The 14,617-nt window shown below is 42.1% G+C and overlaps 1 protein-coding gene across 1 annotated transcript in view; it reads left to right on the forward strand.

Annotated features, from left to right (window-relative positions):
* Positions 1-5,944: 5,944 nt before the first annotated feature.
* The window catches only part of TOLLIP (toll interacting protein), a 119,689-nt gene continuing 111,016 nt past the window's right edge, over positions 5,945-14,617 (forward strand). The window contains exon 1 of the mRNA XM_089653533.1: positions 5,945-6,068. Coding sequence (XP_089509659.1) covers positions 6,036-6,068 — 33 coding nt within the window. The 5' untranslated portion in view covers positions 5,945-6,035. The remainder of the gene's footprint in view (positions 6,069-14,617) is intronic.

Consider the following 14,617-nt stretch of genomic DNA (forward strand, 5'->3'; position numbering starts at 1 on the left):
AGTGGTAAATAGTGCCCCATCATTGGTTTCCATAGTAGGAACAGTGTCCCATAATTGGTCTCTGTGGGAAGAACAGTGTCCCATCATTGGTGTCAGTGGGAGGAAAAGAGTCCCATCATCAGTATCAATGGGAGGCATAGTGCTCCATCATTTGTCTCTGTGGGAAGAACAGTGTCCCATTACTAGTGTCAGTGGGAGGAATAGTGTCCCATCATTGGTCTCTGTGGGAAGAACAGTGTCCCATCACTAGTGTCAGTGGGAGGAATAGTGTCCCATCAATGGGAATTATAGTGCTCCATCATTGGTATTAAGGGTATTAATAGTTCTGCTTTGTTGGTATTAGTGGAAGTAATATTGCTCCATCAATGGTGTCAGTGGGAGGAACAATGTCCCACCATTGGTCTCCTTGGGAGGAGTAGTGCCCCATCATCAGTAACAATAGGAGATATAGTGCTTCATCATTGGTGTCAGGGAGAGGAATAGTGCCTCATCATTGGTATCAATGGGAGAAAAAGTGTCTGATCATTGGTGTCGGAGAGAGGAACAGTGTCTTATCATTGGTGTCAATGGGAGGAATAGTGCCTCATCATTGGTATCAATGGGAGGAACAGTGTCCCATCATTGTTGTCAGTGGGAGGAACAGTGTCCCATCATTGTTGTCAGTGGGAGGAACAGTGTCCCATCATAGGTGTCAGTGGGAGGACTAGTGCCCATTGTCACTATTTCTGACAGAGGGAGGAATAATGCCCCAAGGGCTGGATAAAAGGAAGCAAAGGGCTGCATCCAGCTCCCGAGCCACAGTTTGGAGACCACTGCCCTAGACAAAAAGAAGTAATAATGTATATGTTTAATCATTTTAGACTGGTGCATAACAAGGACTACAGTCCATTACAATTTTGGGGGGTGGAAGTATATAAAAAACATTGGAAGGGTGATCGCACAGTCGATCAAATACCACCGAAAGAAAGCTCTATTTGTAGGGAAAAAAAAGGACGTAAATTTCATTTGGGTGCAGCATTGCATGACCGTGCAATTGTCAGTTAAAGAAACGCAGCGCCGTAACGCAAACAATGGCCTGGTCAGGAAGGGGGGTAAATCCTCTGGAGGGCAAGTAGTTAATCATATCTCAACCACAATTTAGAGGACTCGCGAACTTTGAATCACTGTTATATTTTGTTGCTTTTTGTATTCATGAATGCACGTGTAAGGTTCATGGAGTATTGAGAAGCACGGCGTTGTTATTGTTTATTTTATATTTTGGCACAGTGACATGAGTATGTGTAGATGTGAGCTGCTCCTCTACTGAATTGTTGTTTTGTATTGTTTTGTTTGGCTGCTCGCAAAAGATTTTTTTAGTTAACTGCTATAGACCTGTTTATTCACTTTGCCATTATCTAAGATAACAAAACTTTTTTGAGTTGCTGTCATCAATTTCAAAACAACCTTTTCTTTTTGTCTTTAAATGGTAAATTTTCTCAATTTAAACATTTGATATGTTTTCTATTTTCTATTGTGAATAAAATATGGGTTTCTGAGATTTGCAAATCATTGCACTTTGTTTTTTATGTATATTTTTCACATCCCAACTGTTTTTGAAATTGGGGTTTTACGTCTTGCACAGTTGTACAGGCTCCTCTCCTGCACTGAAATTGCTTATACTGATTTCACTGCACACTGTGATCTTCTCACAGTGTGCATTAGAAGCTGCAGCAAGGCAGATAAAAGGCCCTTTATTTTCTATCTGGAGTATCCAGAAACATTTAGATCTTTCCTCCTCAGCCTGACTGTCCCTGCCTTGCCCCTTTCATTTTACTGGATTTCAGTTATTTTGGTCATGGAGGGTCAGGATCCCGAGCTGGTGATACCAGGGGTGGTCAGCATGTACATACAGCCTGCCTAGGAAAACCCACTCCTACAGACTGACATCTACCCATCAAAGAATTGTCATAGTTGATAACTTGTCCGAAGAGACAACCCACGGCTTGCATCAGGGCTGAGGGCTCCAGAGAGAAGTACAGGGGCAGAGTGCTGTGATATTTTCTATGTACACCATCCTGCCAGCCCTACCAGCCATGATCTGCCTGCATTGCATAGAGAAACACAGTGACCCGGTGATTATATCACGAGGTCTAAAATAGGATACGTAATGGAAATGGAAAGTTTTTAGCTAAAATGTTTATTAGCACGTTGAGGGGGAGGAAGGAAACAGGGAAGGCAAATATAAGCACAATAAAGTGTAACTAAAGGGAAAACTTTTTTTTAGTTTTGGATAGTGGAGAGGGACACCTGTCTGTTTTTCATTGCCGTCTGTGTCCTGTTAGGGAGACTTGCTTCACCTTCTCTATCTGTCATATTTACTGTTCTCACAGAGAGTTAACCACTTCCCACCCATAGGACAGCATATGATGTCCTGGGCTTTCAATGGTTATATCAAGATGATGCCTTCAGCTATTGGCATCATCCTGGTATCTTTTTTTTTCAGCCAGCTATTCCCTATCATGTAAAAGCCATCCTAGAGGCTAATTAGCCGCCTCTCCAGACTCTCCCATGCGACTGGGGAGCCCAGGATCCAATCTGGTGGTGCCGCTGGGTCATCATAGAGCTGGCCAAGTACCAGATGGTCCTGGCCATCTCTATGGTCATGGGAGACTGGAAGTGACATCTTGATGTCACTTCCGGTTCTGGCAGATATAAACACTGCCATTTGTTTCCCGGAAAGCCTGAGATCAATGTTTTGTTGTTTTTTTTTTATCTCATGCTTACCAGGATAGAGGAGAAATCTAGGGTCTTATAGACCCTAGATGTCTCCATAAAGAGGACCTATCATAACTTATTTCTATCACAAGAAATGTTTACATTTCTTGGAATAGGAATAAAAGTGATCAAAAAAAAATTGGAGGTACAATGTGAAAATAAAAAATTATAATAAAATACATTTACATTTTATTTTAATGTGCCCCAGTCCCCCCCGTGCTCACGTGAAGTGGTGAACACATACAGTACGTAGGTCATGCCCACATATATAAATGGTGTTTGCCCCACACATGTGAGGTATCACCACAAATGTTATAACAAGAACAATATTTCTAGCACTACAGTAGACCTCCTCTGTAACTCTAAATTAGTAACCTGGAAAAATTGTTTAAAGTGGTAGTAAACCGCCAAAAATAAATACAAATAGTTTCCACTGCAAAATAATGTCATAATGTGCTAGTATGCATCCACCCAATAGTGCCACCCACCTGTGCCCATCAGTGCCACCCACCTTTGCCCTGCAGTGCCACCCGTGTCCATCAGTGCCACCCACCTCTGCCCATCAGTGCCACCCTTCAGTGCAGCATTATCAGTGCTGCCCATCAGTGCCACCTATCAGTGCAGCATCATCAGTGCTGCCTATCCGTGCCACCTCATCAGTGCCCATCAGTGCTGCCTATCAGTGCCCATTAGTGCTGCCTATCAGTGCCCATCAGTACAGCCTTATCAACGCACATCAGTGAAGGAGAAAAATCACCGGTTTGCAAAATTTTATAACAGAAACAAAGAAAAACTTTTTTCACTTTTTTTGCTGTTTTTTTGTTTATAGAGCAAAAAATAAAACACCAAGTGGCAAGTAAATACCACCAAAAGAAAGCTCTATTTGTGTGAAAAAAAGGATAAAACTTTCAAATGGGTACAATGTTGCATGACCGCGCAATTATCATTCAAAGTGCGACAGTGCTGAAAGCTTAAAATTGGCCTGGGCAGGAAGGGGGTACAAGTGCCCTGTAGGTGAGTGGTTAACCACTTGCCTACCTGACAATTATACCCCCTTCCTGCCCAGGCCAATTTTCAGCTTTCAGCGTTGTCACATTTTGAACAACAAGTGCGCAGTCATGCAACATTTTACCCATATTAAATTTTTATCATTTTTTTGAGACATATAGAGCTTTCTTTTGGTGGTATTTAATCACCTCTGGGTTTTTTATTTTTTGTTAAACCAAAAACAACTGAAAATTAAAAAAAATTCTTAGTTTCTGTTATAAAATTTTGTAAATAAGTGATTTTCCTCTTCACCGATGTACGCTAATAAGGCTGCAGTGCTGGGCATTGATAGGCGACACTGATGGCCATTGACAGGCATCGCTGATGAGCACTGAAAGGCAGTACTCATATATGGCACTGATAAGCAGCACAGATAGGCAGCACTGACTGGCACTGTTAGATGGCACTGATTGGCAGCTCTGACAGGCACTGATAGGTGGCACTGAAAGGCAGCTCATATGGGCACTGATATGTGGCATTGATGTGCACTGGTAGGCACTGATATGTGGCATTGTCGTGGCACTGATGGGCACTGGCAGGTGGCATTGATGGACACTGACAGGTGGCACTGATGGAGCTACACTGATCATCAAGGCACACTGATCGTCAGTGCTCTGATGATCTGTGTACATGTCCCCTCTGAGTAATTCCAATTACCGGCTTTCCTCTCCTCACGAGCTGTCAGCGTGACAGCTCATGAAGAGAAGAATGCCGATGACCGGCATTTCCTAATTTACATGCAATCATCTATGATTGGACACAGCTGATCACACAACAGAGCTGACGTCATCGGCTCTTTCCGTTGATCGGTGGTTCGCTGTGTCCCAGGGACACAGCGAACCACCGATTGGCATGCTACACTCCCCCGCGGAGTCCTCCCGGAACGAAAGAACTGCCTTGCCTGCCACTTCCTTATATGGCGGGCAGGAGGTGGTTAAGCAGAGTCCCTAGAAAATGAAATAGTGGCTGTTGCAATTTTTATGTCACATGGGGGTTTATTTACTAAAGCTGGAGAGTCCAAAATCAGACTACCTTCTGCATAGAAACCAATCAGCTTCCAGATTTCATTGCCAAAGCTTCATTGAACAAGCTGAGGTTAGAAGCTGATTGGTTTCTATGCAGAAGGGAGTCTGATTTTGGACTCTCCATCTTTAGTAAATAAACCCCATGGTGTTTGCGCAGCAATTTTTCAAACACAATTTTTTGGGAAAAGATACACTTTAATGAATCTTAATGCAAAAAAACCCAATATATAACCCATTTTTTGTACCATATAAAAGATGATGCTATGCCAAGTAAATAGATACCTAACATTTCACACTTTAAAACTGCGTACGCTCATACGGTTGCCACCTCATCCCTTTAAAACCGAACACATACTAATTATACAGGTTCTGGGGCTGATTAAGGTGGTAATTAAACCCACTTAGTGCCTTATCTGCATTAAATCAACCTCAGAACCTGTGCAATTAACATGTGTTCAATTTTAAAGGGATGAGGTGGCAACCCTACATGCTCGCGGAATAGCGCCAAACTACGGTACTTAAAATTCTCCATAGGTGACATTTTTATCTATGTTATATAATGTTTGGGGGTTCCAAGTCAGAATTGGCCCTGGCTGGAAGTAACTGAGGAAATTCCCACATTTTGGGTTGTCACCAGCTAGTTCTGGAGTCAAACAGGGATCCCCTCAGTTTGCAGGGATTTCCTCACACGCCCTGTTTCAGTTATTGGACAGGAAGTGAAGGGAAATCTCCCCAATGGGACAAAGATGGCAAAAAAAAAATAAAGCTGACAGAAGTTATACCCTTCCATTACTCTAAACCTCAGCTTTTCAAAATGACTTTTAGATGGTTCTCACATGTTGCAGCTTACATGAAGTGTTCGGGTTTATAAACGATTAATAATTGTATCTCTTCGATCCTCCACCCTGTTTTAGGATGAGGCCTGCCCCGCACATACATGACGTCACACACAGGAGACCGGGCATTGCCCGCACACAGGCACGTCACTCCGTCAGTCTGGAAACCCCTTGTAATTCAATGAACGGAGCTGTGCGGCCGCTAGGGGTCAGCAGTGGACACGTCTTGTTCGTGCTGATAAAGTTATCGCCAGTTGTGGTTGGCTGTAGCGTGCACCTGCGCAGTGTTCACCGGGTCAGCTGACTGAGTGTCAGACGGTGCAGGAAGTGTGTCTGAGGAGAGCAGAGTGCAGGCAGGAGCCGCCCGACAGCCATGGCGACCAGTGTCAGCACCCAGCGGGGACCGGTAAGCCATGAGAGGGATGCTGGGGAAGGGACTGTCAGTGAATGAGTGGACACTGTTGACCATCTGCGGTGTAAGAAGTGCCCAGCCATTCCATCCTATGACTGAACCCCCAGTGCTGTGTACCTAGGACTGGCTGTACAGCCACTAATGGAGTCCTGGGGTACCCTCTCATTCTTGGTAGGCTCCCTGTGGAAATCTGTTTACATTCTGTACCTACATCCCACGCTGGCCTTATTCCTCATCTGCTCTTAAAGCAGAACGTGGATGAAGGCTCGTGTGTTACTTACACTGTAATATATCCACACTAATAGAGTCCCATGTGTCTGACACTGGTAGCCAGGCCTTGCACACATTAGACCAGTGAAAAGCTGTCAGAAGAGCCGTGATTTTTCTACCCCCACATCCCCTGGCCACCCACCTGACAAGAACATGAAGCCACTTAGGATAGTATGTATGGAGTTATGCTTTCCATTGTCGCTGCTGCAAAAATTATTTTCCTCCATTGCAGATGAAAAACACAACCCCTTCAAGTGAATGGGGCTGAATGACGGACTTTTCAAAGTTAAAACAGGCGGTGAGGAGGTGACAGCCTCCTGTCAATTGCCCTCTGAAAATCAGTACACCACAGATCACTTTACAGAGGGAAGGCGAGGGTTACCGTAAGTGTGAGTGAGACCTTATAGTCTCGGCTGTAGTACTCAGGTCACAGAGGGCTCCTCCATTCAGTAAACACCTTGTATCCTATTCATTGGAGGGTGCTCTGTGATTGGAGGAGACATGGATGGATGTCACAATCTCCCCTCCTCCAATCACAGAGTGCCTGGCATTCAATGAATAGAATGCAAGAGGTTTACTGAATGGAGGAGCTGGAGTATGAGTGACCCTCGCCACATGGAGGCAACTAACAAATAAGGTAGAACTGATCTTATCAGCCCTGTGAGGTAAAGTGGTGGTCATCTGATTGGGATTTTATCACATGCAGCACTTGTAGACACTTCTATCCTGCCATATTGTATTACTCCTTTACCAAAGCCCCTGTCTCTGAATGTAGTGACTTTTCTGAGTATAAATTAACAGTGGACACTAGGCAGTTTTATAAACAGGGCTTGACAAATTTGCTTTGAATGTAGGAACAAGCTAAGAAGTTAGGAGACAATTTTTTTTTTTTTGTAGCGTGGGTTGCCAGTGGGCTACAAGGTTTCACGAGACCTGGCAACCGCACCACTTTTTTGGTGCCATTGGAAATAATGGCACCTGAACCTGCGTTTTGCAATCTCAGCTATTCTGCTGGGATCCAAAATTCCCAGGTGTGAATGGAGCCACCCTTGTTCACACATATGTGATTCTGGATGCGTTTTCAAACTCACAGATTTGCATGACAAGCTAGATATTATGTGTTCCTATTGAGGTGGTTCACACAGATGCAATCCACACTCCTTTTTGTTTTGAGTGCCATTACAAAGAGTCCTGTGCGAGTTTGTAGCATTCCAGACTCGCACGTGACAGAGGAGACTGGCCGAGTGTTCACATAGGATTGTTATTGACAGGAGTTTTGGCATTGAAATTGATGGGAGGCAGTGTGTGAACTCAGGCGCTGTTGCCATGGCGACCTGGTGCCTGGGATGTGTCTAGCCCTATTTTAAAGACATAATAATACAGATCTGGAATCATTAATACATCAATTAAGGTGTGTTTTTTTTTTTTTGGGTTTTTTTTTTTTTTTTCAAAGCAAGTAGTGTAAGTATCTAAATATGAGCTGGTATCAATTTCTTGCAGAGCTGACGTGTGAACAAATAGGAAGCAGTACAAGGAGCTAATCAGTTCATGTTCTGATAGGAGGAGAGAGCAGAATGAAAGATGAGTTCATCATGCTGCTTCCCTTTTCACTGTCCATTCACAGGCTGGGGTAGGTCAGGGATGACTGAGGCTCAGAGGGGGATGAGTTGAGTGATGTGGATTATCAGACTGAGAACCTCTAGTGCCAGTAAAATATTGCAATGGAAAACTGGATTGAAGGGGACTATTGCAGCAAAAGACGGTTTTGTTATTTTATCTTTTAATGGGCTATTCATTTTTAACTTGTATTTTCTTTTGGCTGGAGTTCTGCTTTAAATTTTGGGAATCAATTAATCTACTAGTTTAAAGTTGTTTCCTTTGCAGGTAAAGCCCCACCACCTTCCCAATGCTGTGTTGTGGCTTGTGACAAAGACCTCACTGTTTTAAAGATTGACAGGAAGTTGTATGAACGGCTGATCCTACCCTTAGGAATGAGGAACTTCCTAATACATATGAGCAGCTGGTGTCACTCTTAGTAAGACCTACCTACCGGACCTCATGGAAATGACTTCATCAGCATTAGAAGTTAGAACCTTCACTTGTCCTACCTGGCTGACAAGAGACATTGTAGAACTTGTAGTGTTATATTCATCAGCGTGAGCATGGTGCACATTGCTACAATATTGCCATACAATTTTTACAGTAATTTTGGTTAATAAAACAGAATTCCAAGAAACTGCACAAAAACCTTTTTTCTTTGAATTGTGTTTGTAAAAACGAGTGACCTGGTGAAGGTAATCCTAGGTCTTGATTGCTGCTGTGTAGTATAAAAATGCTAGCCTCATTGATGCCAGTTATTAGAGTCACTGCACTTGTGGCACTGCGTCCAAGGCCCCTTTCACACAGGCATCATCCTTTCAGTCACATTTTTTTAAAGAAAAAACGGTTCAGTTTATATCAGTTTGCAAATCCGTTTTCAGCTCCGTTTATATCAGTTTGCACTTCAGTTCAGTTTGTATTACTTTAATTCGGTTCAATTTAAATTGGTTTATTTCAGTTCAGCTTACATCAGTCTACCTCCGTTCTGTTCTGTTTCAACGTATCTGGACATTTATTGTTCCATTTAAAAAGGAAAAAAATCAGACCTGAACTAACATGGATGTAGGTTGATGTAAACTTATGATCATCCGTTTACATCTGCCCATTCATAGACATATGTTGTGGTTCAGTCTGGATCCGTCTGAAAAACTTACAGCTGGATCTAGACTGAACACCCATGTGAAAGGGGCCCAAGAGTTCCCAGTTCTCATACAGTGAAGCGATCCTGTTGTTGATCTGTCTTCTCCCCTGATCTATTCACGGAACACCTCGGATGCAAACTGTCTAGGGTTGCTCATCTATCTCTAACCACACGTAACCGCTTGACAGCCGTGGCCTCATGTCAGCCTGTTGTTGATTTGTAGAGGCTTGCTGGCTACGGTTAATAGTATCCATCTGTGCTACTTGCTGCATAAATGTGCTTATTCTTGACAGTGTACATCCCTCCATGGCCATGTGAATGAGGCCCAAACAAAAATATGTAATTTAAAGGATAAGTTCACCTTTAAAATAATAAATGCACATCTTTTTGTGGGTAAAAAAAATGTTCTTTCATTATTTATTTATTTTATCAGGAGCCTGTAAAGCAGGGCAGGCAGTTACTGATTAACAGGAAGGATCAATGAACTACCTAGATCACTCATCAGCTCCCTGGTAGTTCATTGAGAACTATAGACAGTAGTTGCAGTTCTCTCATTTACAGAACTCTGTGAATGAATGACGTGGCTGTGTGGAACAGGAGGCAGGTCAGTGCAGTGGCTGCTCAGTTAGTAACATGTTACTAAAGGTGAACTTATCCTTTAACATATTGTATGCATGTTATTTGCCAGTAAAAGCCCTTCATGTGTAAACATCCAAAAGCTCTGAGACTGTTGCTGGGCACTACCCTCTTTGATGTAATGTCCGCAACCCCAGCAGATTTAGAGCTGTCACACAAAGGACCTTGTATAGTTTTTCCCATCACGCCTTTCTTGGTAGCTAAATAAAAGGGTTATATGGCAAGGGATGGAGGAGCTGGGCCAGCATAGACTGGTTGAGAAGAAGTCTATGATGTATAAGAAAGCAGGGGCTGTCACTCTCCTGGAGTAATAATTTTCCATAGAGTTGATTTTTAACAAGAATCTTTAAGACGATTTGTGCATTAAATGTGTTTTATGCATGTCATTTATGCTGGGAAATTACCTCTACCAGGGTACTCAGAATTTATAACAAGTTCAACGGCACATTGCAAGTGAATAAAAATTTATGGAAAGGAAAATACTGCAAGTAGGCATTTAAAATACTTGAAATTTCGGAGCTTTTACTCACAGTTCTTAAGTTGGTGAGAGGGTAACTTTAGAGCCCAACCCTAAGATAAATGCAAACCCCCTCGCTCTGATTGTGGGGGTTAAGAAAAAAAATCTGAATCCCTGTGTTCACTTGCCTTAAGCCACAGTCCCACTTCATCAAGTGTTGGGTTGTTCTTTTCTCTGGTTACTTCCTGGATAGGTCCTTCTTCCAGATGACCACGTCATTGCCTGCATGCTCTGGACAATTCCCATTGGCTGCCCAATGGAGGAATCCTCTCCAGATGCAGATGAGGACCAATGGGGAAGGAGAACTGGCTGATGAGGGTAGTATGGGGTGCTGGACTTGCCGTTCCCTCAGATGAAAACGGCGGCATTGGAGGTCCTGGATGGGAGTGATTATAACTGCGAAAGGCAAACTAAACAACAGTTGGAAGGATTAGGATTGGGTTTAGAGGCAGGTAGGAGGGAGGGATGGGTAGAAAAAATAGATTTTGGAACAAGTTGTTTACTGAATTCCAATGTATGGGTCACCTAATCCTTTTTCTTTTGTGTGTGTTTATTTCCAGTAACTCCTAAGTGTTTGTAATTGTTTTCTAGACCATCCATTATCTCGTTAAATAATTTAGAATGCTCACTATTATCTTGTCATTACTATGATGCGGAAGTACCCCTGAACCCATCAAAAGTGTTTCATGGGGAACATGAACCAGCCTCATGACCAAAAACACCCGAGGGCAGATTTGTGTTTGTTCGTGGCAAGCAGATTGTTCATTTTATCCAAAGAGTAAACATTAAAAGGACATTTCATTTTGGATACCCACAAGAGTTCTTCAGTTAGGTTTACATCTGTGCCAGTGGTTCCCACTGTGGGTCCGTACCTGTTCCTGCAGCCGCAACCACCCACACAGAAAAACACGCTGGAAGCATACGGGGCAGCCCTGGTCTTCCTTTTTTCTTGTCCCCCGCCAGCGCCCACGGCTCCTTCACTCTGCTGCTTTCCAATGGCTCCCGCTGCTGACTCCATGACCAGTGAGGAGAGAGAAACAAGAGAGCCGCTGCTCTCGAGCACAGCGCTAGATCTAGATTGGGCTCGTAAATATTTAGGGCTGCTGGGGGGATCCTGATCAGAGAAGGTGTGTGGGGTTTTTTTTTTTTTTTTTTTTAACCTTTAATGCAGAGAATGCAATAAAGTAAAAACCCTTTTACATTTACAACCACTTTTAGGCACTATGGTCAGAAGAAAAAAAATGTTTGTGGACTGATGTTGATGCGCTTAAAGCTGGTCATACACTTGTAGATTTTCGGATGAGAATATTCATATGGGAAGTCGTACGAAAATTCTTTGAACGTTTGGTGAATGGACGAATGTCATCCGAAAAGTGTCTTTTGCTTTTAACATTCAACTAAAATTAATGTAATTTCTGAACGATAACCACAAATACTGGCTGAGAATTCTTTGGTCGAGGAAAGTTTTCTTTCCTGTCCCTTCGAAATTTCCTGTCACTGCTGTCGAAAACAAGCATCGATTTGACCGCACTAACGATTAGAAGACCAAACAAATATTCTTGAAATGAAAATTCTCGAACGAAAATCTACACATGTATGGCCAGCTTAAGAGCAGTGATTCAGCCCATGGTAACCGATTAGCAATTAGGCTCTTGAAAACATTATTTTGTTTGCTGTGGCTTACTGCACTTTACTGTTCTTTGCATCATCAGCCCATAAAGCAACCCATATTGGTTTGGAACAGATGCAGTATACTGAAACCTTGCTATTTATATGTCTGTTGAAAAGAAAAATGACAGAACAGTCAGCAGATTTTTAATTTGTCACCACACTTATAGACGTGATCCTTTGTCACTTGCATCCATGCTTATTTAACCAAGCCTTACAGTTGTGTAATAAAAGTGTTACACCTAGAATTGCTTAATAGCTGAGACATGTCAGGAGGATCTCCTTTTACATCTGCAGTCATATTCCTGTAGGATAAAATATGCATGCTGTGGGAGCACTGTGAGAAAAATGTATCTTGTATGATTTTGATGAATGTATTACATCTCTCTACCAAGATACATAGTAAAATAAAATATATACAGTGTGTGTATATACAGTGGGGATCGAAAGTTTGGGCACCCCAGCTAAAAATGTGTATTATTGTGCATAAAGAAGCCAAGGAAAGATGGAAAAATCTCCAAAAGGCATCAAATTACAGATTAGACATTCTTATAATATGTCAACAAAAGTTAGATTTTATTTCCATCATTTACACTTTCAAAATATCAAAAAACAAAAAAATGGCGTCTGCAAAAGTTTGGGTACCCTGCAGAGTTAATATCTTGTACTGCCCCCTTTGGCAAGTATCACAGCTTGTAAACGCTTTTTGTAGCCAGCCAAGAGTCTTTCAATTCTTGTTTGAGGTATCTTTGCCCATTCTTCCTTACAAAAGTCTTCCAGTTCTTTGAGATTTCTGGGCTGTCTGTCACGCACTGCTCTTTTAAGGTCTATCCATAGATTTTCAATTATGTTGAGGTCAGGAGATTGTGAAGGCCATGGCAAAACCTTCAGTTTACGCCTCTTGATGTAATCCCCCGTGGATTTCGAGGTGTGTTTAGGATCATTATCCATTTGTAGAAGCCATCCTCTCTTTAACTTCAGTTTTTTCACAGATGGCATCAAATTACCATCCAAAATTTGCTGAAATTTTATTGAATCCATTTTTCCTTCTACTCGTGAGATGTTCCCTGTGCCACTGGCTGCAACACAACCCCAAAGCATGATTGATCCAACCCCATGCTTAACAGTTGGACAGAGGTTCTTTTCATTAAATTCTGTGCCCCTTCTTCTCCAAACGTACCTTTGCTCATTCAGGCCAAAAAGTTCCATTTTAACCTCATCGGTCCACAGAACTTGTTTCCAAAATGCATCAGGCTTGTCTATATGTTCATTTGCAAAGTTCAAACGATGATTTTTGTGGTGAGGACGTAGAAGAGGTTTTCTTCTGATGACTCTTCCATGAAGACCATATTTGTACAAGTATCTCTTTATAGTGGAATAGTGTACCACAACTCCAGTGTCTGCCAGATCTTTCTGGAGGGGTCGTGCAGTCAAACGTGGGTTTTGAATTGTTTTTCTCACAATCCTGTGAGCTGTTCTGTCTGATATTTTTCTTGGTCTTCCAGATCTTGCTTTAACTTCCACTGTTCCTGATGACTGCCATTTCTTAATTACATTCCGAACAGAGGATTTTGACATCTGAAAACGCTTTGCTATCTTCTTATAGCCTTCTCCAGCTTTGTGAGCGTCAACTATTTTCAGTTTCAGTTTTCTAGACAACTGCTTAGAAGAACCCATGGTGCTGATTGTTGGGGCAAGGTCAGATGAGTCTGGGCATTTAAAACCTTTGAGATTGACATCACCTGGTCTTCCCAGACGATAATTGAGAACAATCCATGACACTGGCAGGTCTCAGCTTGGCAAAGGGGGCAGTGCATGCTATAAATTCTGCAGGGTGCCCAAACTTTTGCAGACGCCATTTTTTTGTTTTCTGTTATTTTGAAAGTGTAAATGATGGAAATAAAATCTAACTTTTGTTGACATATTATAAGAATGTCTAATCTGTAATTTGATGCCTTTTGGAGATTTTTCCATCTTTCCTTGGCTTCTTTATGCACATTAATACAAATTTGTAGCTGGGGTGCCCAAACTTTCGATCCCCACTGTATGTGTGTGATCTATAATATTTGTGCGTTTTATACCAAGGATCTTCAAAAAGTTTCCACACTTTTTTTTTCATATACAGTACATGTTAGAAAATAAAAAAGTGAAAACTTTTTGAACATGTGTGTATTATACAAGTGTACAATCCAAATGCACACGTTCCTGCGTTAAAAAATGGCTGTGTGTATAAGTTAGCTGGAACTGAATAGAATCAGCAAGGGAGAATGTCACCAGTACATCGAGGGTCACCAATAGGGTGCCAAAAGTTTTAATGAACGATCACATAGTTACAGCGAGACAACGTTTCAGAGTCTCGCAGGACCCCTTCGTCAGGCATGTGACATATTGGTGATCCCTGGTGTGCTGGTGACATTCTCCCTTGTGTATATTATACAACCCCTGGCAAAAAGTATGGAGTCACCCCTCTTTGAAAATGTTCATTCAATTGTTTTGTTTTTTTTTATCTACACAAATCACAGACAAAAATATGTTCAACGTTCAGCTTGGTGCAACAACTCACCAAGGTGCTCGCACACCTTGGTGAGTTGTTGCACCAAGCTGATAGACCTGAATTGTAGCTCCAACATGAGAGATGTCAATTGAAACAAAGAGAGGATTATAAAACTTCTTCAAGAAGTTAAATCACCACGGAATGTTGCAAAAGATGTA

This window comes from Staurois parvus, unplaced genomic scaffold (genome assembly GCF_062004578.1).
Source record: "Staurois parvus isolate SC_StPar_1 unplaced genomic scaffold, SC_StPar_1.0 ptg000715l, whole genome shotgun sequence".
Lineage (NCBI taxonomy): Eukaryota > Metazoa > Chordata > Amphibia > Anura > Ranidae > Staurois > Staurois parvus.